This window comes from Pistacia vera, unplaced genomic scaffold (assembly GCF_008641045.1).
Source record: "Pistacia vera cultivar Batoury unplaced genomic scaffold, PisVer_v2 Contig528, whole genome shotgun sequence".
Taxonomy (NCBI): domain Eukaryota; kingdom Viridiplantae; phylum Streptophyta; class Magnoliopsida; order Sapindales; family Anacardiaceae; genus Pistacia; species Pistacia vera.
Window position 1 is genome coordinate 42,093 of NW_022196366.1, and position 24,624 is coordinate 66,716.

At 36.2% G+C, this 24,624-nt stretch overlaps 4 protein-coding genes across 4 annotated transcripts; 3 read left to right on the top strand and 1 right to left on the bottom strand.

Annotated features, from left to right (window-relative positions):
• Window positions 1–302: 302 nt before the first annotated feature.
• LOC116107163 lies at window positions 303–824 on the top strand. Its single transcript, XM_031393468.1, has one exon. The coding sequence runs from the start codon at window positions 433–435 to the stop codon at window positions 637–639; it is 207 nt and encodes a 68-aa protein (XP_031249328.1). The 5' UTR covers window positions 303–432; the 3' UTR covers window positions 640–824.
• Window positions 825–3,846: 3,022 nt separating this feature from the next.
• Window positions 3,847–7,277, top strand: LOC116107139 (H/ACA ribonucleoprotein complex non-core subunit NAF1-like). The gene is made up of 3 exons (XM_031393450.1): window positions 3,847–4,847; window positions 5,866–5,943; window positions 6,168–7,277. Exons 1-3 carry the CDS (start codon window positions 3,954–3,956, stop codon window positions 7,275–7,277), a joined length of 2,082 nt encoding a protein of 693 aa, XP_031249310.1. The 5' UTR covers window positions 3,847–3,953.
• Window positions 7,278–7,610: 333 nt separating this feature from the next.
• LOC116107136 (H/ACA ribonucleoprotein complex non-core subunit NAF1-like) lies at window positions 7,611–11,227 on the top strand. Its single transcript, XM_031393447.1, has 3 exons — window positions 7,611–8,611; window positions 9,630–9,707; window positions 9,932–11,227. The coding sequence occupies exons 1-3, from the start codon at window positions 7,718–7,720 to the stop codon at window positions 11,039–11,041; spliced, it is 2,082 nt and encodes a 693-aa protein (XP_031249307.1). The 5' UTR covers window positions 7,611–7,717; the 3' UTR covers window positions 11,042–11,227.
• A 3,214-nt stretch (window positions 11,228–14,441) lies between these two features.
• LOC116107138 (protein ULTRAPETALA 1-like) lies at window positions 14,442–19,827 on the bottom strand. Its single transcript, XM_031393449.1, has 3 exons — window positions 19,170–19,827; window positions 17,294–17,618; window positions 14,442–14,766 (listed from the first exon to the last, which is right to left on the bottom strand). The coding sequence occupies exons 1-3, from the start codon at window positions 19,378–19,380 to the stop codon at window positions 14,592–14,594; spliced, it is 711 nt and encodes a 236-aa protein (XP_031249309.1). The 5' UTR covers window positions 19,381–19,827; the 3' UTR covers window positions 14,442–14,591.
• Window positions 19,828–24,624: the final 4,797 nt, after the last annotated feature.

Genomic DNA, 24,624 nt, shown 5'->3' on the forward strand with positions numbered 1-24,624 from the left:
CGTACACTACTGTCACCGAACAACTGCCATCCACATTCCCTACTTCACAAAAAAATCTGCTCTGCTTTTAATGGACCACATTATCACCACATGCAAACTCATTTCCACGTGTACAGCCCACATTCAACCTCATTTACCATCACTCTCATCTATACTTGCACATCCAACCATACTCTACACGTGGCAGAATACCACAGTGCTACCCATATGGTGACTATATGTCATCAATCCAACGGTCAAACTCAAAATACTTAACCAAAGCTGCTCGATCTTTACCTCACTCAGCCATACATAAAGGACGCTGCTCCTTCTCTTCAACTAACCAACACTCTCCTTCTTAACTGAAAAACTACAACTACAAAATAGCTTAAACAACCGAAATTTCGGAGAAGAGAAGAAAACCGAAACATTCAAATTACAAGCCGAGCCAATATGGTATGCTTTTGTTTTCTGGTGGATCAGACACGTAAAGTGCGTAGAAGCAAGCCGGCAGCTGGGATTTGCTCGAGGTGTGGCGGTGGAGCGAGCGTAGCTGACATGAAAACAGCCACCAGGTTCTGCCACGTTCCATTTTATTGGAAATCTTGGAGAGCGATTATCTGTACTTTCTGCGGCGCCATTCTTCGATCTTATCGATAGTTTTGGACGGTGCATATGTGAGCTTGAAAGACCAGAGATCATATATGTTGAAGGGCTTCAAAATTAAAATCTTAAACCCCCGAGTCGCAGCCGAGACTTTCCATCTTTTCGGGGGTTTCTGAATCCGGCCGCTAGAGTTATTATGACATATAAATGCTGATTATAACTCGAATTTATTATGAAAAGTTCGAACTTCTTCTAGTTATAATACTAATTTTCCTCAGAGGATTAAGATTTCTTGGTTTTACATGTATGTAAAGTTTTGTTTGCATGTTGCTTCTTGTTTTTGAAAGGTAAAGATTACAACTATGAACATGGAGAATTGGAATCCCATTGTATTATTTCTCTCCCTCTCTCTGTTTCTCTTTTATTAATTTGTACAACTATATTTAGGTTGTTTGTGGGCGGTTTATTCGATCTAATTCAGGAGAGATTAAACACCCGCCGATTAAGTTAATTGACATTTCAATTTTCAAATATCATTTTATATAAATGATCAAAACAATCGATCAATCGAGATTAGTTTTGCCCATTCCACGAAGCAAAATTAAGAGATAAAAACGTAAAGAAGCATATCTTGTGCATGCGATGGATATCAGAACTTTCAGAAATGGAATGAATGACAATGCCGTCTAGCTGCATTTGGAAGGATTAGTGACTATTAGGGGTGGATATTAACATCATATATATATGAAACTACGAATTTGTCTAATTTTTCTGAAAGAATTACACTGCTCTTGCAAAATGTATGTTAAAAGCATCACCACTTCGAATTGATGTCGGAGTCAAAACCATTAATTGATTCGGTGAATTAGGGCAACCAGAACCAGCTCGCTTGCTTTCAGAACAATAAATATGTTCTTTTATAAACCAGAAAAAGTTAAACAGCGCGGTAGACATTGAATATGATCCATGTGAGATGCAACAGAACATAGAGGTAATGATTCCTATTTCTTGTTTGAAAGCGCTCTGTTTATTGTCAGTAACAGCTTGCAATGTCAAGGACAACTTTCTATTATACAGGTTCTTGCCTTCTTAAGGTGGAAGTGGAAGTGGAAGGAGACAACTACAAATTCGTATTAAATCCTCAAAAAATGACATTACAGCTTTTAACATTTAGTGTTGATAGCAGGAGGTAGGTCTGACAATTATGACACGTTTTTGCTCAAAAGGGTTGCCTTGCCCGTGCTTAAGGGTTAAGTTAACCAGTATTCCATTATAAAATCACGGATTTAACTGGTGTTGGCACGTGCAAGTTGTGGGTTTGTACAGTTAGTTCATGCTAGGGTTTAGGGTTAAGATAAAAGGGATCGATATATAGTAATATGTGACTGGTATTCGTTTATTCTTAGTATCTCTTTCAAACTAAATGTAGAGGATGTCAAAAAATAATGATCTTAACATGCCAGGTTAGAATAAGAAAATTAATAATCCGTTTTCTTTACTGATATTCTAAACATTATCTACATTCCTCGTATGACTCTGAATTGATAATTTTATTAATTCTTTTATGTTTTTCATTATGAAGCTTTGAGAACAATGTTTCTCGTGTCCTCTTAAAATATTTATTCTAAATTCGATGAGCCCGTGAAGTTAATTATTTTATTTTATGTTGTCTTCCCTTATTTTATAAGACGAGTTGACCATCACTGGTCCTGGTCGCATAATTTGATACGACGGCGGTGCATTAAAAGTTTGGGTTGGGTTGATTGAAGAAGAGAAGGCAACTCCATTTAATTGAAGAAAAAGTCAACAACAGTGCAACAAGGGCGGTGGGTTGTCTAGTCTGAAAGCAGTGTTCAATCATGAATTGAATTGGTATTCATTCAATGGTTCGGTGCAATTTCAAAAGCTATTTTACATATTTCACCAGTTTAATGTTTTTAAGGGTTGCCTTGAAACTAATATATATACGAGTTTCGTATGACAAATTGAAGATTCTTTCATGTCCATTAATTATGAGTTGACTTTTTAACTATTGAATAGAATAATCGGGCACACTGTTTTCAATGTGCGGAGTTTATTACATTATATAACTGAAATCATAACTCTATATTTTAATTGAACATGTATCCATGTAAAACTAGAACCACCCTCGTATTCGTGATATATGTATTTTTCATCAAAATATTCAAAGTCAATTATATGCAACTATTTTCAATTAATTGGAAATTTATATAAAAGAGTGAGTAGATATGTGAATAGTCTATCAAACCCATTAACAAACTCTTTCTTCTTTTGAAAGATTGATGAATATAACAATTTGTGGTTGGGTTGATTATTAAATGAGTTATGTATTGTCCTTAATTATATATATTCAGGACACACAATTGATGAAAGATGATAAAACCCGCAACTTGTCCTTCTTCTAACTAACAATAATATTATGCTTATAAATGGATTTTATTAATTGAAGTGAAAGTCGACGTGGTAGAATTTAATTAGGGTTTTTATTTGTTCCCCTTTCCCCTAATGTCAAACTTAATTAGGATTTTTATTTACACCACTTTTCCCAAATTTTTTAATTAGATTTTTCATTTATACCATTATTTCCCAATTGCAAATTTGAAACTTTATTCATTCTTTAAATCTAGATTCATATTATAGTGAAATTACTTTCTCCATAACATTAGTATTATATTTATATCAAATAAAAAATCATTTGAAATAAGAAAAGAATGTTTCAATGATTTAGAAAATTTAGATATAGGGTTTAGGTAAAGGTTTAAAATTAAAATAATATATATAAAATAGAGAATGAATGTAGTATTTAGAAATTATCATGTCATTAAAATTAAACTTGTCAAAAAAATATATATATATATACATTTAAAAATAAGGGATAGTGACCAATTTGATGGAGCAAAAAATCGCCCCACTCAATTAATCAGGATGATTATTAACTTCAAATACTAAGAAAATGTTGTGTTTACTTTTGTCATATGTAACCTGTTAGCAGGCTTTCTGTTGAAACATCAGTTTAAAACCATTTAGGCCCGGCCCGGCCCATCAGCTGAACTTCGTCGCAAATAATGCTCTAAAATGGCGTCGTTTCCTTCTTTAGTTAACCAAAGTGATGTACTTGTTTCTACATTAATTCCAGTATTCCACCGAAAACCCTAGACGGTACTCAATTCTCCAACACTAGGGTTTAAGAGCCATAGCATCCCCAAACAGAACCCTATTTAACCTATAATTGTTTAAAACCCGCAAAGCTGCCTCCTTTTTTTTCGCAACTATGAAACTTCAATCCACTCTTTACTACGAACCGTATTTAAACGTTAATCAAAACCCTACTCTTTTTGTTTTAAGCGATGGAAGGGTTTATCACTAAGCCTAACATTGAAGAAAAAAATATCAGTCCAGCTTCAAAGCTCAAAAATTTCAAGGACCCACTTGACAGTTTTGACCCCAAAATCAGCGACTTGTCTTTTGCCGACTCATTTCTCGATTTTGATTCCATAAAGGAGTTTTTTGAAGATAACCAACAAAATCCAGGTAGGATTGCCTTAGAGAATATGGAATTTGAGGATCTTGAGAAGAGTGTAAAGATGGGTGAAGAAGAAAAAACCAATTTTGAGGACCGGATTGTCCACGGGTCTGACCCAATTTTGGATGGGTCTGATTGTGTGCCGAAGGTTGAGGCATTGGAAGATGAGAAGGAGAAGGATTTGAGTTGTTGTATAGAGGAAGTGATGAATAAAGTTAGTTTGGTTGGTGAGAAAAGTGTAACTGTGCGTGATGTAGATATAAGTGGGAAAGTTGGATTGGCCGTTGGGTCGGATTCAGATGCTGTTGATGGGAGTGGTGCGAAGACTGAAATAGCAAGTGATGAGAATGGTAGTGAAAGTGATTCAGAGTCTGAGGATGAAAGCTCAACTTCATCATCATCGTCTTCTAGTAGTAGTAGTAGTAGTAGTAGTGATGATGAAGAGGAAGAGGAAGAGGAAGAAGATGAAGATGAAGAGGAGAAAGAGGAAATGAAGATTCCGATAAAAAGAGATATGGTTGTGGCGGGTGATCTTGAAGAAGGCGAGATAGAAGTTGTTAATGGAGAGGAGATGGTTGCTAGAAATGATGATGATAGTGATGAGGAGGAAAATGAAAAGGATGTGATTGGTGGGGGTGACATTGAATTTGATGATGTTGATGTAGATGAAATTGGAGGTACTATGGGAGGACCTATTAAGTCGAAGAATGAGCTGCAGGTAGGTAATTCTGTCTTTGATGGTATTCTGTGTCAAAATTACCTTTTCTCTTCTGTTGCCCATTGTTTGAGATGTGAGGACTGTTAAGTTGGTAATGTTTGCATCTTAGAACCTACTAGCAATCTTGTGCATATTTTACAGATTCTAGGGTGGATGGTTTTGAAACTAGATATCAGTTTTTCAAGGATTACTTAATATCAAGTGGATATCCTTTTCTATCTCTAACATCTGAAACCTGAACTATGGCCTTGGAGAAGAATGTTATTGTTCTGAACTGGATTTTTGGCATGCTAAACTGATAAACCCAAAGTAAAATAAATTTCTGGATTACTTACCTTAGCAGACTCTCATTAGTTGTGGAAAATTTATCAATGAAGAATTAAAATTGATAATATGTGAGAAATTTGAAGTGGAAAGGTTATGAGTTGTAATCTTTGACATTGAACATTGCTAGGCGTCAAGTCTGATTTTAATACTTCTGAAGGCTATATTTAAGTGTTAGATAATTCTTCTCCATTACAATCTCTGAAGGTTGATGCCATTTTCTATTTTTTGTGTCATTGAGCTTTATGACAAAAAATTAAAGCATTGATGAGATAGTCCAAGAAACTAGGGTGATTTGCTATTCTGAATATTTTGTGTTGTAATGTGCAACTGTTAAGATCATATTATGTCAAAACTATTAGCAAGCTGCTACATATATAACTTGTCAATCAAAATTCAAATCATCTCTACCCTGTCTGTCTACTCCAAAGAAATTTTTTTTGTATGCACAATCTGACTGGAAGCATGGGTCCATTGAAATAGGTTCAGCATCGATTGATATGTGGAAACTAATTAACATGTCATGTGTCGGATTTCCTCATTCTGAAGCTATGATTTTCTCTTATCTTCTCTGGGACCTCTAGGTATAACCCTCATATACATGTTTGCTTTATTCATTTTATCCACGTGGTTAATCTTTTGAGGCTCTCATTAGTTTATGAGGCTGGTGAATAATGTTTACGAAATATTGTAGGTTCTCCCTCCAGTTCCTCAAGTGAATGTTACCTTGCAACCACATCATCAGATGCAGCCTGTTGGAGTTGTTCTGTCGGTAAGCTCATAAAGACACAAGACAGAGCCTTAATTATCTTTGGAGTTAGTTAGCTGATTCATAGGCCTGTTCCATTATATATATATATGTATGTATGTATATAACTATATGTATGTATATCTAACATATGTATATATATGTATAATTAATATATATATTGTTAGACTTTGATTTAATTTTTTAGCAATATAAATAGTTGTATGATTTTTCATGCAATATTACAGGTTATAGGTGTCCAAGTCATTGTAGAAGGGGTGGAGAAGCATAACCCTCTAAATGAGGGTTCTATCCTCTGGATAACTGAAAGCAGATCCCCTTTGGGGCTGATTGATGAAATCTTTGGACCTGTAAAAAACCCTTACTATGTGATACGATACAATTCAGAAAGTGTAATTCCTGCTGGTGTCTGTGTAGGTTCTCTAATCTCTTTCGTTCAAGAGTTTGCCAATCATGTGCTTAATGACAAGAATCTATATCAGAAAGGGTATGATGCATCTGGTGACAATGATGAAGAGTTATCAGATGAAGCGGAGTTTTCAGATGATGAGAAAGAAGCCGAGTACAAGAGAAAGCTAAAGATGGAAAAGAGGGGCATGAATGACCAGAAACCTGGTAACGGGAAAAACAATCGAAAGAAGGGTAAAAATACATGGAAAAATGATAGGCATTCAGTACCACAGGCTGGAGTTGGCCAGCCAATACCTAATCAAAACCAGCATCAGATTTCTGTTCCAGCATCCCTGGGTCATGGTATTCCTTCTTCCACGATTTTACAAGGCTTTGGAATCAGTTCAGTTCCACAATTTCCGACTGCTGGTTTCACATCTTCAAATGGAGTTTGGACCAATGAGATGCAATCTCAGCAATCGCAGAATGCTTTTTTCCCTAGTGGATTTCCAACCAATAGCATGCCATGGCCTTCCCAGAATTATCAGCAGCATCCATTTCAACCTATGATGAACTATACTGCCCTTCTGCAGCAGTATAATCCTAGTCAGCCATTACCTGGTGGGCAGCCTAATGTGTTTGCAGGGCCGGGCTACGGACCTTGGCCTGGGTTTATGGGGCAAAATGTTATAAACCAAATGGCTGGGATGGGTTTACCGGGCCAGCCAGCTCCCCCATCTGCAAGTGCCGGAGGAGTGGTGATTCCTCCCAATGGACCACATGGAGAACAGAACAATTTCCAAGCAGGTGGTTGTCCTACAGTCGGCATTGAAGCTCCCAAACAGTTTAATACGGGTGCAGGTGCATCTTCGAATAGTGGAAGGAAACTGTATCATAGAGGTGGCGGACGTTTTGCTGGTGGGAGAGGTCGCCGGCAAGCCAGATGAAATCATGTATTGTGTTCAATGAATTAGCTTATGCTAGGTTGTGTCCCTTAGACTTAGATTGAGAGTTGTAGGAGCCATATGGGGGCTTCGATTTACTTTAGTGATTGTGGTGGGCACTCATCCCGCATTTGCTTTCTCCAACATTAATGCAGAAGAGGTTTCTTTCCAATGGCGTCGTTTCCTTCTTTAGTTAACCAAAGTGATGTACTTGTTTCTACATTAATTCCAGTATTCCACCGAAAACCCTAGACGGTACTCAATTCTCCAACACTAGGGTTTAAGAGCCATAGCATCCCCAAACAGAACCCTATTTAACCTATAATTGTTTAAAACCCGCAAAGCTGCCTCCTTTTTTTTCGCAACTATGAAACTTCAATCCACTCTTTACTACGAACCGTATTTAAACGTTAATCAAAACCCTACTCTTTTTGTTTTAAGCGATGGAAGGGTTTATCACTAAGCCTAACATTGAAGAAAAAAATATCAGTCCAGCTTCAAAGCTCAAAAATTTCAAGGACCCACTTGACAGTTTTGACCCCAAAATCAGCGACTTGTCTTTTGCCGACTCATTTCTCGATTTTGATTCCATAAAGGAGTTTTTTGAAGATAACCAACAAAATCCAGGTAGGATTGCCTTAGAGAATATGGAATTTGAGGATCTTGAGAAGAGTGTAAAGATGGGTGAAGAAGAAAAAACCAATTTTGAGGACCGGATTGTCCACGGGTCTGACCCAATTTTGGATGGGTCTGATTGTGTGCCGAAGGTTGAGGCATTGGAAGATGAGAAGGAGAAGGATTTGAGTTGTTGTATAGAGGAAGTGATGAATAAAGTTAGTTTGGTTGGTGAGAAAAGTGTAACTGTGCGTGATGTAGATATAAGTGGGAAAGTTGGATTGGCCGTTGGGTCGGATTCAGATGCTGTTGATGGGAGTGGTGCGAAGACTGAAATAGCAAGTGATGAGAATGGTAGTGAAAGTGATTCAGAGTCTGAGGATGAAAGCTCAACTTCATCATCATCGTCTTCTAGTAGTAGTAGTAGTAGTAGTAGTGATGATGAAGAGGAAGAGGAAGAGGAAGAAGATGAAGATGAAGAGGAGAAAGAGGAAATGAAGATTCCGATAAAAAGAGATATGGTTGTGGCGGGTGATCTTGAAGAAGGCGAGATAGAAGTTGTTAATGGAGAGGAGATGGTTGCTAGAAATGATGATGATAGTGATGAGGAGGAAAATGAAAAGGATGTGATTGGTGGGGGTGACATTGAATTTGATGATGTTGATGTAGATGAAATTGGAGGTACTATGGGAGGACCTATTAAGTCGAAGAATGAGCTGCAGGTAGGTAATTCTGTCTTTGATGGTATTCTGTGTCAAAATTACCTTTTCTCTTCTGTTGCCCATTGTTTGAGATGTGAGGACTGTTAAGTTGGTAATGTTTGCATCTTAGAACCTACTAGCAATCTTGTGCATATTTTACAGATTCTAGGGTGGATGGTTTTGAAACTAGATATCAGTTTTTCAAGGATTACTTAATATCAAGTGGATATCCTTTTCTATCTCTAACATCTGAAACCTGAACTATGGCCTTGGAGAAGAATGTTATTGTTCTGAACTGGATTTTTGGCATGCTAAACTGATAAACCCAAAGTAAAATAAATTTCTGGATTACTTACCTTAGCAGACTCTCATTAGTTGTGGAAAATTTATCAATGAAGAATTAAAATTGATAATGTGTGAGAAATTTGAAGTGGAAAGGTTATGAGTTGTAATCTTTGACATTGAACATTGCTAGGCGTCAAGTCTGATTTTAATACTTCTGAAGGCTATATTTAAGTGTTAGAAAATTCTTCTCCATTACAATCTCTGAAGGTTGATGCCATTTTCTATTTTTTGTGTCATTGAGCTTTATGACAAAAAATTAAAGCATTGATGAGATAGTCCAAGAAACTAGGGTGATTTGCTATTCTGAATATTTTGTGTTGTAATGTGCAACTGTTAAGATCATATTATGTCAAAACTATTAGCAAGCTGCTACATATATAACTTGTCAATCAAAATTCAAATCATCTCTACCCTGTCTGTCTACTCCAAAGAAATTTTTTTTGTATGCACAATCTGACTGGAAGCATGGGTCCATTGAAATAGGTTCAGCATCGATTGATATGTGGAAACTAATTAACATGTCATGTGTCGGATTTCCTCATTCTGAAGCTATGATTTTCTCTTATCTTCTCTGGGACCTCTAGGTATAACCCTCATATACATGTTTGCTTTATTCATTTTATCCACGTGGTTAATCTTTTGAGGCTCTCATTAGTTTATGAGGCTGGTGAATAATGTTTACGAAATATTGTAGGTTCTCCCTCCAGTTCCTCAAGTGAATGTTACCTTGCAACCACATCATCAGATGCAGCCTGTTGGAGTTGTTCTGTCGGTAAGCTCATAAAGACACAAGACAGAGCCTTAATTATCTTTGGAGTTAGTTAGCTGATTCATAGGCCTGTTCCATTATATATATATATGTATGTATGTATATAACTATATGTATGTATATCTAACATATGTATATATATGTATAATTAATATATATATTGTTAGACTTTGATTTAATTTTTTAGCAATATAAATAGTTTTATGATTTTTCATGCAATATTACAGGTTATAGGTGTCCAAGTCATTGTAGAAGGGGTGGAGAAGCATAACCCTCTAAATGAGGGTTCTATCCTCTGGATAACTGAAAGCAGATCCCCTTTGGGGCTGATTGATGAAATCTTTGGACCTGTAAAAAACCCTTACTATGTGATACGATACAATTCAGAAAGTGTAATTCCTGCTGGTGTCTGTGTAGGTTCTCTAATCTCTTTCGTTCAAGAGTTTGCCAATCATGTGCTTAATGACAAGAATCTATATCAGAAAGGGTATGATGCATCTGGTGACAATGATGAAGAGTTATCAGATGAAGCGGAGTTTTCAGATGATGAGAAAGAAGCCGAGTACAAGAGAAAGCTAAAGATGGAAAAGAGGGGCATGAATGACCAGAAACCTGGTAACGGGAAAAACAATCGAAAGAAGGGTAAAAATACATGGAAAAATGATAGGCATTCAGTACCACAGGCTGGAGTTGGCCAGCCAATACCTAATCAAAACCAGCATCAGATTTCTGTTCCAGCATCCCTGGGTCATGGTATTCCTTCTTCCACGATTTTACAAGGCTTTGGAATCAGTTCAGTTCCACAATTTCCGACTGCTGGTTTCACATCTTCAAATGGAGTTTGGACCAATGAGATGCAATCTCAGCAATCGCAGAATGCTTTTTTCCCTAGTGGATTTCCAACCAATAGCATGCCATGGCCTTCCCAGAATTATCAGCAGCATCCATTTCAACCTATGATGAACTATACTGCCCTTCTGCAGCAGTATAATCCTAGTCAGCCATTACCTGGTGGGCAGCCTAATGTGTTTGCAGGGCCGGGCTACGGACCTTGGCCTGGGTTTATGGGGCAAAATGTTATAAACCAAATGGCTGGGATGGGTTTACCGGGCCAGCCAGCTCCCCCATCTGCAAGTGCCGGAGGAGTGGTGATTCCTCCCAATGGACCACATGGAGAACAGAACAATTTCCAAGCAGGTGGTTGTCCTACAGTCGGCATTGAAGCTCCCAAACAGTTTAATACGGGTGCAGGTGCATCTTTGAATAGTGGAAGGAAACCGTATCATAGAGGTGGTGGACGTTTTGCTGGTGGGAGAGGTCGCCGGCAAGCCAGATGAAATCATGTATTGTGTTCGTTTTTGAACTCTAGCAAAATGAATTAGCTTATGCTAGGTTGTGTCCCTTAGACTTAGATTGAGAGTTGTAGGAGCCATATGGGGGCTTCGATTTACTTCAGTGATTGTGGTGGGCACTCATCCCGCATTTGCTTTCTCCAACATTAATGCAGAAGAGGTTTCTTTCTTTTTTTTTTTTTTTTTTCACTTTGTTTTTGTGTGTCTTTTTCTCGTAGATTTCAGAAACAGTTGTGCTGTGGATAGAGAATTTATTTATAGTTGTAGATGGTCTTACCTCAGTACAAGTATTTTGACTGCAACATATAATAGACAAAGTTGATAATTGTAGTTGGCTATCTTTCCAGCGCCAGTAATATATTCAATTACTAATGATTTTTATCATTACAAATATAGGAATCGAAATTTTCATTTTAAGTGGTTGAGATAAACTGTGTAATTGACTGAATTGGTTGTGATGTTGAAATGCTGTACCAAATAAATTTAAGAAAAATAAAATGCTTCTGTTTAAGCAGAGTCGCTGATTATCTCGGTTTACACAGAAAAAATTTCCTTCAATGTGCTTTTTGAATTTATTTTCATGTTAATTATTGCTCTGATTTCTATAATTATGCATTGGAGTAAACGACTTGGAGTTTTCACCCTTAAATTAATAACGTTGTTTTTCTCTTAAAATAACTCATATATCTCAAATTTCTCTCAAATAACCTCCAGAGGATCCCAGCTAATCTAAGAATATAGCCTGATTCCGACACTGTTGGACCTCCTCGACACCACCATCAGCATCTCCTTATCCTTCTCACCAAAACCCCTAACTTTTCTACCCAATTGCACCTCGGTGAGGTGCCGAAATTTGGTTGGAAAGGGGCGAAAAAATGTGAAAACCTAAGGGAGAGGCGGCGACTATCAACGGGCAATTACAGTCGACGATGTTGGGGGTTTTGGTGGGGGGAAGCCAGTGATGCTATTGGTGGTCTTGGGGGTGGTTTTTGGTGTCGGGACTTGCCAAAATTTGGATGAAACATCGATTGACACTAAAAGCGATGACCGATTATTAGGGGGTTTAATCAAGCGAGGAGGTTAGGGGTTTTGATGTGGGGGTTGAGAGGATTGTAATGGTGGTGTCAGGAGGGGTCGATTGTGCTGGAAACAGGCCAAAATGGCCTAAAATCGCATGTGGGATGAATTTGAGAAGTGAAGGGGTATTTTGAAATTTTATAGTGGGGTGAATTTGAGAAGTGAAGGGTTATTTTGAAATTTTTATTTTTGAAATGACTATTTTACCCTTTTATTAAATAATTATCTGTTAATTTAAGGATAAAAATCTGTAATTTATGAAACCAGAGGTGAGACACCAAACCTTAGGTGGGAAAATGTTGTTTACTCTTATGCATCGTAGAAGAAAACTTTTGTTACGTGGCAGGGGATCTCATAACATTGGTCATTGAAATATATGGGTCTCGTGTATCATTTGACGATATGTTTTTAATTCTTATTTGATTTTTAATGTTCACAAAGGTAATTGTAAAACCGATCTCATTCCCCTCCAACCAACACGAACACTCCATATTCATTGGAAATTTACAAGTCATATTTTCTATACTGTTTTAAAAGCTAGGCTGGATCGGCTGGTCCAACCGGTTGGACCGTAAACCAGTCACGTGTCTGGTTCGAGTCAGCATAAAACCCACTATTGCGCAATAAACCGTTTTAACCCGTCATTGGACCGCGTGAACAGTGCTGGACCGCAAGAAAAACCGGCCCAATTTGAAAAATGAAAAAAACCCTAATTTCCCACTTTCTCCCTTTGCGTTGCGCAATTTCTTCTTCCTCAGTTCCTCTACGTGCAAAAAACTCTAAATTTTTTTGAATGAAATCACGAAAATTTGAAAAATATCACAAATCAAAACTCAATCTTGTTGAAATTGCAACCATCCCTCGCTGAAATCACAACCATTCATTGCTGAAATCGATCGTAACTCCAGTCTTTGAAATCGCGACGACGCGTTCCTCCCTCGCTGGAAATCGACGCATGAAGGCTGATTGGCATGCATGTCTTGACAATCCAATTTGATTCAAGGTGAGTTGTAATCTTCAGGACCTTTGCTGTGAAATCTGAAATGTGTACTTTCTCTTTGTCCTTTTTTAATAGAGAGTAAGTTTGACTGTTTGAGCTACAATTTATTAACAGAATTCGCACCCCATTATCCGGGCAGTACTGGATATTTTATTGTACAATTTTTAAGCTACCGTTTGTTTGGTGTTGTTGCTGTTTGGGTGGAAGTGATGTATGGGAAGTATATATTACAATCTTGGTACTTTCAGATTACCCTTTCTGAATGATACGTTGCAGATAATGGATTGTTTGTGAAATTTGGTAACATTTTGCCATATGGATTCAATCATTTGAAGGTGTCTCTTCGGATGTCCTTCAAGCTCTGTGATTTCCAAACTTTTGAATTATTTTTGCCTTGGTTGTCATATAATTTTATTTGTATTAATAAGAGACATTTTCAGAACTAGAATTCAAGCCACTGTTTAACTTTTATATGCAAATAAAAAGATCTACTTTATGTTTATTTTATCATTTTTGCTTTTGTTTTGAAATAGTGTGAATCCAGATTTTGAAATTTTACTCATCCCTTTGATCATTTGGAAGCCATAAAGTAAATTATCCATGCTTTAGTGTAAAGAATTGGGGACAATGCACAATCTCAGTTTGTAGCCATTACACAACTTATTTACGTGGGTGTTATAAATGTTTTAATCTTATAGTTGTTGTAATACAAATAAAGTTTCAACAAGCCAGTTGTAATGGTTGGGAGGCCAACTTTTAATTACTCAACTTACTGGAAGAGGAATTCGAAATGTTAGGTTAGCACTTAACATATAACAGTATGATTTATAAAACTCTTTGAAGTGTTAGCTTTTTAGAAATGGTTAGGCTATAAAAGTTTGCCTTCATGATGTATGATGATATCATCGATCCAACTAGTTGGACCAATTGAACCGTGACTTGAGCAACAGAGCGAGTTACCATCCAGTCCGATTTTTAAAACAATGATTTTCTACAGCCAAGCAGAAACGAAACGGAGACGCGGTGGGTTTGTTTTATATTTATTTCCTTGCATTCTTTTGACAGCATCTTCTAAGGAATAATTAAAAAATGGTATCCGTAAATTTACGTTTTCATCAACAATCTTGCTTGCAGGTCAATTTAGCTTTCCCTTTAACCTCTAAAGTCTAAACACAGTTTATCAACCAAGGCTAAGACATAACACAAACAAATAAAAAAGGAACAATAGGAACACATGCAAAACATAAATGAAGATAATAAATTACTTGAAAGTTCTTGAACCAGTCAGTGAGAACAATGAATACTGAACCCAGAGACTGGAAAATTAAAGTCAAACATAAGGAAGGGAACAACCGAAGGCTTCTTTTAAATGTGGGGATGGGGCTTTCATGAAACAATAATTGGTCATAAATAACCCACCCAAAAAAGGAGGAATACCAGCCCTAAAAGGGGATTTGCTCAAGTTTTAGCATTCCTTGTAAAGTCGATGCAAGTCTGGCAGCTGCAGTCAGAGAAACGACATATGTCACAACCAAAGCAAACACAGGAAGTGCAACCCTTACAAGTTGGCGATCGAGTACATCCCCTGTACACTCTGCGACTTGCTCGTTCTTCTTCATCTTCACAAGTTATCCTGTAGAAACCAATCATCCAAAATTTTCATTTCTTAAAGTTTCAAACAAAAGCACCAAGTCAAAAACCACTTTATATTAGTATCAGGTAACCACAATTGTATCTGCACATATACAGACTCTGCATGCAAAATCACACATTCCCACTTACATTCCAATATGCGCTAACAAAGTCAAACTTTGTAGATCAATCAAGAGATCAAGTCATGATGATTTAAAACTACCAAGAAATCTTCATTGTTCAGAGATGCCTCATTAAAACATCATTTCAAGGCAAAAAATAAAAATAAAATAAAATAACTTTTACAGGTAACTCCTTAAAGTACTGGGTGCACTTGCTTCTTAGGACTATAGCAAATAATTTCGGCAGCCAGAATAAATCATTTTTCAAATCCTAACTTAAAGTATGCAAATTTTACGATTTCACAAAACCTACAATGATCAAACTTTAAGCATGGAATTCCTGGTCAACTAGTTACCACGAGAAAAATATTCATAGAAACAGAAGTCCCTAGTGGAAACTATAAATAATAAAAATAAAGTTCCAGAGAAAAATGGCAAGATTCAAAGACACATGAAAGGAAATGCACTGAAAAATTGAATGCAAGAAGAACAAGATTCACTCATGCAAATAAATATGAATAAGATTAAATTTCGTTTTTTTTTACAGATCAGTTGTTTTCTACGACATAACTAATAAAAAGCACCTATTTCTTGCTAAATACTAAAAACAAGATACCAGGTGAAGCTATCCCATGGATTATATCCAAAGGTCACTTTCTGTACTCCTCTAGAGAATACAATTACCAGTGTGCAATGATTTCCTGCAGCAAGGTCCCACTCAAGTTCAGGCAAAAAATAAAAGCATCCAAAACCTATTCAAAAGATCCACGTCAGTGAATTTTATTACCAAGGGATACAATATGGAAAACTGGTGACAAAACGTCTAAGGATAAAACCTCTACATCCATTAACCATATCTAAAAACATTGAAATTCTTGAATCACAATGTATGTCATCTCTCTCACAGCTATCATAATTTGCTCAAAACCCTGCATCTATTTTCAGAGCAGCTTCTTTCTGTTCTACTTACCAAGCATAGTCTATCAAAATCTTCATCAAAGGTCAATTTGAATGCTAAACAATATAATGAAAAAAACATGATCCATCCACATGTTTCTCTCTCACAATTTGCCTCGTTGCCTCGTTTATGCGGCAGCTTGTATTTACCAAACATAAATCAAAACTTCACAGCTGCTCATGCAGGTATATTAAATTAACTTATTATTTTTTATAATATATCCCATAAGTTCCTCCGTTATTAATTAAACTTTTCTCGACTAAAATAACCTTAAGCTAGCTACTGCAACAATCAGTGCAATAACACATCACTCCAATAAGCATAGCTGTTTTACATGTCCTCCAAAGGACATACTTCCTACTATTTTCTTGCAAAAAGTAAAAATCAGTCAAAGAAGCACAAACTGCACGTTGTAACAAAACTATTAAATAATTACTGAGTGACATCAACATGATTCAGGAACCCCTGTACATCCACAAATATCACTACTGCTGGCATGCCCTTTAAAGGATGATCAAGCTATTCTCATTTGTTTCCCGCATCAAATTTTGCCAAAGATGCACAAACACCACATATAAAGGAAAACATCTGATATTAGAGCATGTGTGTGAGTGATGACGAATGATTCAACAGTTTTAATAAACTGAACAAAAAATGACAATTTAATGGTTCATAATAGGAGTTTTTAACCTCATGTCTCTAACTATTAAGATCAAACAACTCAGTAGCAAAATGTGCCTGAATGGTAGAGAAACTCTGTTTTTCAATTACAGAAGACGATGAGATCCCAAAGTTATAGGATGATTCTAATACATCAGTCAATTATCTATTTAGTCTCCATTTATCCAACCAAGTTCTTCAACTATTGACAAATGGGTACTATCATCTAGTCAGTGCAAGTCAGAAATTTGACATACTATACAAGTTTTGATCGCATTTCATCTAGAAAGACATGACAATAAAAAGAAGGTAGCGTGCTACTTTACTCTTCACTCAGCAAATAAAAAATAGCATTCCAGGACAATATTAGTTAATAAATCTTATATGTAAAGTTTAGAAGCTAGGGTTTCCACAGATGATACATATAGGAGAATTTTGAAGTAATGATGAGTTCCCTCCAGTTCCAATGATATAACTAAATAAAAAAACTTGCAGCATGGACATCACCACCTTAAGTAAAGAATGCAAATGCCCAAAGTTCCCATAACACCATGTTGCTCAACTCAATTGAGCAAATATCACCTTTCAAATCAGTTAGGGAAAAAATCATGACCATTAAACAAAGTGAGGCTACAGGAAATGTTAGTTACCATGAAGCATGAAATGTATAGTTGACTGAACACTTCCCCTACTCCCCAAAACCCACACACAGCAAAAATATGAAAAAGAACACCATCATCCAATATTTTCTTTAATAAACATTTAATCAATGTATAGGTGAAACATACTTGTCATAGGGCAGATCAGCACACTTCCAGTTCTTATCCGCTAAAGCATTATGGTGAATCAGACATTCCTCTTTGGTCCGCAATCGAAACCTACGCTCCTTGTTACACCTAGTACAACGAACAAATTCATCACGATGACAAACTCGTCCATTATGGGATCTGTGGGATCCATTTCCACTTTTTGATGCTTGGTTGTAGTACTTGAGCAAGACTGTCTTTGACAATGAAACCTTCTCCCCATTAACTATGACCCAAACATTGTTCTTCCATTTTCTAGCTGTCTCTCTTCCAGAATGCTTCTCAAATGCAGCTGGAGTCAACTTGTCTGGTCAATGAAATCACCACCAAAACAGTTAATAATGCAAGAAATAATGCTTGACATTGACTAGGAAAGTGTGAAAAAATGGAAAACAAAAAGAAAGATATGGTCTGGATAAAAAGGATGAAACTAACCCAGAAAATGATATTTACTCATGCACTAAATACTAGAAAGCTCCCAGTAAGGAGCTAAGGCAGTAAAAAAAGAGGATAAGAGGTCAGTATCATATCAGTGCAACATATAGCATGACTAGAAGGAAACAACTCGTTTGTGGACGTTGTTGAAAAAGCTCACATTGAAGAAAACAAGGACCTTAACTAGATTATGCAGCCATTATACTTACTACATGTTATGAGCATCCACAAGTTGACCAACAGTACAAAGAAGAAAAATAATAAAACTAAGAGATTCAAAGCTCCACAGTGGGTCCAGAAGATGGTGGTTTCATTTTTGAAGTTTGGAGAAGTGGATAACTGCTCGCTCTCTCACTCTGACACAACTATTCCTCCTATAAACAGAATACATTCTCCCCTATCATATGGCTAAGTTTCCTAAGGATGGAGAAACTAATCAGAAAAACAGTTCGCCCTAGATGTTAAATATTAAGGTCAACACTCGACTTGAAAATATATGAGCTCATCAAACTGCACTCCCCAACATATGTTGAAAAGTTCTACTATCTCAAGATGCTCATCACACTGCACTCCCAAATAATGTTGAGAACTTCTATTATCTCAAGATTAAGTTCACTGATGTCTATATTAATTTTGAAGAAATTATTTGAAGACGGAAACCTGTTTCAATATCAGAACAGAAGCATATGATCGAAGTAAAGTATCATTGATTATAGTAGTCAGAAGAGGGTACATACATACAATGTACTTTGGTATTAAACAAACAGAAACACAAGCATAAGAAAAAAGCACATAAAACGCATCCATCAAGAATAAAACTTTCGACGTTTGATCGTTGTGACCAAGAGTTGGTCATGAGATGAAAACATAGTTCTCCTATAACTCTAAATTGTAACTGAGTTGACCTACCATACTTGGGCTGACATATCACGAAAACAAAACATAGTCAAACCCCATTTAGTAAAACAAAGCACACAACGCTGCATGATATGTTTGAACAAAAAACTTTACTCTGTCTACCCGGTAGAAGAGAACTCTGGCCTCAGAAAGGTCAAAATAGGACCTTCAAATCACAACAACAATGACAATGTAGGTTTCATTACGAAACTACGCGGTTAACACTAAGTTCTTGAATCAACAAAGAACCCAGGGTTTTTAACAATAAAAAACACATTCTATCGCGTGGTACGAAACGAAGGAGAGACGAGTCACTGAGACAAAACAACATACACTTAAACTGTATAACAATACAAAACCACCGAACAACTTACAGAACTCTCTCCATCGGATTAAACAACAAAAAGGCGACCACCCATCAACGTCAATACATACGCATTAAACATGCAAAAGAAAAATCGAAATCCATTTCCCTAAAAACACAAGAAAGAAAGAGAGAGTCCAGAGAGAGAGTGGAGAGAGAGACCTTCATTGCAACCTGGGGTGCATTCACAGGTGATTTCTAGGTCACCATTAGAGAAAACCCTAAGTCTGCCAACAGCGTCTCCATATCTATGGCTGGTACACCCACAAATAACTTCGATATAATCTCCACCTCTCTTAACCCCACTTACCTCTCTCAACTCCTCGTCGCTAAACATCATCAAGCCACTCTCTTTCTCCACCCCATTAGCCATTTTTTCACGCACAAACTCAATCTCTCTCCACTCTGTTAATAATGGACTTATTTATTGTATATATATAAAAAATAATAATAATGAGCAACACGGAAAAACCCACTCGACAAATCAAAGGAAAGAATCAAGATATGGGCAATGTTGAATAAAGATTGCTTTTTTGGGTATAAAAGGAAAAACCCAAAAAACAAAGAACCAAAATTAATGGTAAATAAGAAGACTTAAAAAACACGCATCTTATTAAGTTACTCCGAGAGATCTGGTGGAGAAAACGTTGAAAGAGTAATAGAAAGATAGAAAGAGAAAGTGAAATAAGTTTGTTGTTGGTGGTGTTGTTGTAGAGTTGTAGTTGTGTGTGCGTGTTGGAGTTTGATTGGAGAAGGAGAGAGAAAGAGGGGTTGGGTTTTGGTGCGAGGGAAGCGAAATGAGCTGGCCAAAGAGAGAAAGAAAGAAACAAATATGTCGTGGGGCGAAGGGAGTTAAAAGCTTTAAGGGGGCTAGTTGCATGATATGACATGAGAGACAACAACAACATGAATAAATAAAATAAAATAAAATAAAATCTCATTCATTAATAACACAGAGAGAAGAGAGCGGCTTTGGGGTCAGGACCTTGGGTTTGTGGGAAAATCCTCTCATGGGAACGAGACGAGGTTTATTGAAAACTGTTCTCTCCCTCATCTTTTCTCTTTTCTTTCCAGGTGGTTTCACTGTTTCTATGGTGGGTTTTACAATTTGTACTTTTTTACAAGTCAATTCTACGTTGTGTTAAACTACTCTACGGTGGGTAAAGCCACATGAAACAGAGACAATTGTAATAAGGTTGCGTCAAAAGACCTGAAAATAGCTTCATTTTGTGTAAGAACCGGCCAAAGATTAGCTACTCATCACTAATTTTTGATAAATCAATAAATAAACACCATCTTGCTCTATTTTTTTTTATCAAAAAAGCACTGCACCTTATCAACATTATTATTCAACAATTAATACAAAATTTATTGGTTGAGGAAGAAAGAATACGTAAAAAGCAAAGAGAGTATTATTGAGTAAGGAACTTTGAGGCATTATTGAAAAGCTATTGCTAGCTTTATACAAAAGTAGGCCTGATGAGATGATAGTTTTTATTAGGACAAACAACAATAATTTTTGTTCGGTCTGACACAAGACAATAATCAAATGATTATAACTGGACTGTACTTAAACATGTTCATTACATTTAATTACTTTGCTTCTGCTTTGTTGGGTGTCATGGTGGCTTTGGAACAAGATCTCATGGCCACCTTCAAACCCATCATAATATTCTTAAACTACCATAACAATATATAATTAACTAATGCATATCTCATTAAAGTTCAGTAGATTATATACTTTGATGCTTTGTAGTGCTAATATATATACAATGTTTGTATATGCTGGAAAGCATGCTACATATATTATATGCCCCTTTTCTTTAAAATATACACAGAGATAACAATGGCCTCTCTTTTTTGTGTATAAAATATATGAATCCCCAATGATTCAGAGTAATATTTATATATATATATGCATGGCATTGTTGATGCATTATGAGCAGAATAATCACGCATGAAAGTAAATCCCACGCGATCTCTATATTTTTGAGCTAGCACCACCACGTATTAGCTTTCAAAGGGACCTCTTCGAGGTGTACAGTTATGGAACTATTTGCGTGCGGCGCAAATTATTGCCAAGAATATTATCGAACCGTAATGTTCGATAGAGATCATGTCCATGCTTAATATATGGTAATAAAAGATTAGTTTTAATTCATCAACTATAGTGCATTCTCATCAATTTCAACCTTATCATCGATCCAATAAAACAATAGGGCTAGCTGCAATAACCATGCGGGTTGTGATGTTGCTGCTAGGACACAACTTGGTAGCTTGTTTATACCCTGCAAATCCATTTGGAGGCTATATATATTATATATTTCCCACAACACGGTACCATGTGGTGGCTAACTTGTCATTTTCTTTGGAGAATAGTCTGCCTATTGTGGTAATTTCAAACCAACTGAGCCATATAGCCGCAAACTAGTGTTGAAGTCAGAATATTATCCAATTTGAATTGGTCATGGTGTGATAGAATTGCAGTCATCACAGAACACTTTTTTTTTCCATGGAATTTGATGGATAAAATCCATTAAAACTTTGACTGGTGAATTTTACACACATTAGTAGGATATCGTCTCACTTTTTCCATCTTACTATGCTACGGCTCCACGCCATCAGACCTTTAAGATGTTTGGTACATAAAGTGATTGATTCAATTAACTGGCCAGAACATCTCTTATCATTCTAGTTGGAAAAGTCAATCAGGGATATCTTTTCTTTAATTATTGGGTATCTATATTGAATAGATGATGAGGCTAGAAATCTCATGAAAATTTTCTGTCGTTGAAATCTACAGTTGTTGGCCTTTGCAATTCTGTATATGAAACCGAATATTAATTTCTCCGGTAAAATACTGTGTAAAGAAGGGTGTTGATTATAATTAAATAAAATTGAATGGTGGAAAACTGATTGAAAATTTGAAAGTACTCTTTTTCTTTACCTTTTCATGTGCTGGCAATGTATCCAATGCGTAGCACTATTTAATATATATATATATATATGTAAGCTTAAAAGGACTGCATGCAGCATGCTTATGCATTTGTTTGTACCAGTGGGGGGCTGTAGGCTATATAGCTGTAGGGCTGTACTATAAGACCTGATTATTTGCTTTACCTCCTATTCTTTTTTTTTTTTTTTTTTTCCTATCAGAATTGTCAATTGTCAATGGAATAGCATGGGGGCCTCATGATTTTGTATAGTGCACGGTTATTTTTTTCAACAAAAAGTAGGAAATGATCAAGTTCAGTTGCTTCACTTTCTACAATACAATGACAAAGCAGGCCACGATTCTCTCAATCATTTGTTATAGGCTGGGTTGGCCTAACTTCTTCCCATTCACGTTTGAGGTGGGAATTTAATTTGTTTAAACCCATTCAACTATACTATAATATACTCCTCTCTCTATTATCCTACACTTACCCAATAACTGCAACATACAATACATATTAATTGAATAAGCTTATCCCTTTACATTTTTTATTGTTCCAAATGATGGTGATTACAGTGACTCATGCTTTATATATAAGAGGAAAAAATGGTGGGCATGTGGTATATAAGGATTTAGACACTCTCTTTTGACAAACCGATTTTTTAATGAGAGTTTTATCAAAACCTATAAAAGAATCAACTGTCTAACCCAAAACCTATCAAAGGTTCAGTGTTTAGCCCAATTCCTATTACTTTGAGAATAGGTTCCTATCAAACCCATTATAGCAATGTCAAAAAAAAAAAAAAAAAAAAGAAAAAAGAGTAATTTCTAATTAACTAATTAAGCCCTTTAATTTCGGCCTTCCATCGTCGTCAATGGGTTCTGGCGCATGGAAACGTGTCATTGGTAGACTTTGAGCTATGAAGTAGCCAAGCCGTGAGTTCACATTGGATTCTTAATTGAACCACATTGAATAATTCCAGCTTGTTATATAGTTGGTGGCCTGCCATGTTGAAATGGGTATAATATAACATAGTTGCAGTGCCAAAGACTTTGACATTGTATTGGTTACTTTACCAAGTATAATCTCGTTTGGTGGCCACCGACTCCACCATGTCTTAACTGTAATATTTTCCTTTGGTAGAATCCAATGATAAGCTCCAATGTTAAAAGCAGCTAGAAGAAGTGTCAAATACGCCACCCTAATTAGCCGCTAAAACTACAATAAATTAAGAACAGAAGCATGAATCAGAAATAGTAAGTCGACGGCAATAATTTGGCTCAGAATTAATAAAAAGCTAGCTCCAATAACAAGCTCAAAACATGCTCCTGCCTTAGTTGATAGCTAGCTACCACCCACCACCTCCCCTTTGAAAGAGACCGCCCTAGTAGTCCAAGAATAACTAGCTGCAGTCTTCCAACTGTTTAAGGTCAATTTGAAAAAAAATAGAACAAATGTTAGGCAAGTTTCAATGTCAAGATACTTTGCACCGGAGACAAAATTTGTTGCCTAAATTTAGAATTATAGATCACTGTTGAAACCCCATACACGCAACAATTGCAGGTTGATGATGGGAGTTCACCACAAAAACCAAACATACTTGATATTCTGTGTGCGCACTTGTCGAGGTAATAATATCATCACCTGCGGATCATAGTATTTCATGCACAAACATGTTTGTGTTAAAGTTATTAATATGTTGAATGATTGATCCTGCATTTCTTCAGCATGCAATAATTTCAAGTAAAATTAGACTTAAGGGGTTAGATTTAAAAAAAAAAAAATGAAGATAAATAGTGACACATTGCAACCCAACCTGATGGCCCAAAATAGGTTGGACTCAGAAAGCCCACAAGGAATAAGAGATTCAAATTTAAAATAAATATTTGGAATCTGTACAATCGAAGTCACTGTCACTGTTATTTTCAACTATTGTTTTAAGAGGCTAATTGCATCTGATAATAATAATATTAGAGTAGCTACGTAAGATGCCAACTACTCTTTTCTTTTTGTAACTATTATAATGTCACTCTACCACATGAAACATTTGATCGAACAACTTTATATCCTTCTCATTACCATTAGTGTTGGGCCTTAAGAACCAAAAGGCCCAAACAAACACTGAACACTAAAGCTAAAGCAAAGCAATCCATTTTCAAGTTTTAACTTTACCTATCTAAGTGATTGTCACGTTCAAATCAGATGGTCCACAAACTTCAGATTTCTTGGATATTGCCACGTGTGCAAAATCAATTAGTTGGTAGTCAGGCCCCACCGCAACTCATTCGTGGGCGCGGCGCAGAAAATACCGTAAATGCTTGTTATTGACGGTGTCTTGTACAAGAATAAATTATAAAATTTTAATGATAGAATTTTGCATTACAACAAGCGCGTGCTCGAAAGTCAAAGCTGTATATTCACGCTTTGTTTATTTAATTCACTATCAATATTAATTAATACAAACTAGTTGGATTTTTCAGAATAAACTAAAGAACAATAAATTTCAAGTTTGATTAATCATACAACTCTCGTTATTTTTTAACAACTGTAACCCACGCGCCATAACAAATTGCGTGAAACCCCTATTGATTTCTTATTTAATTATCTCTAAAGAAATAAATCCAGAGTTATTGCTCAAAATTAAAGCAAGCAAAATCTCAATGAAATTCTCTGTAACCATT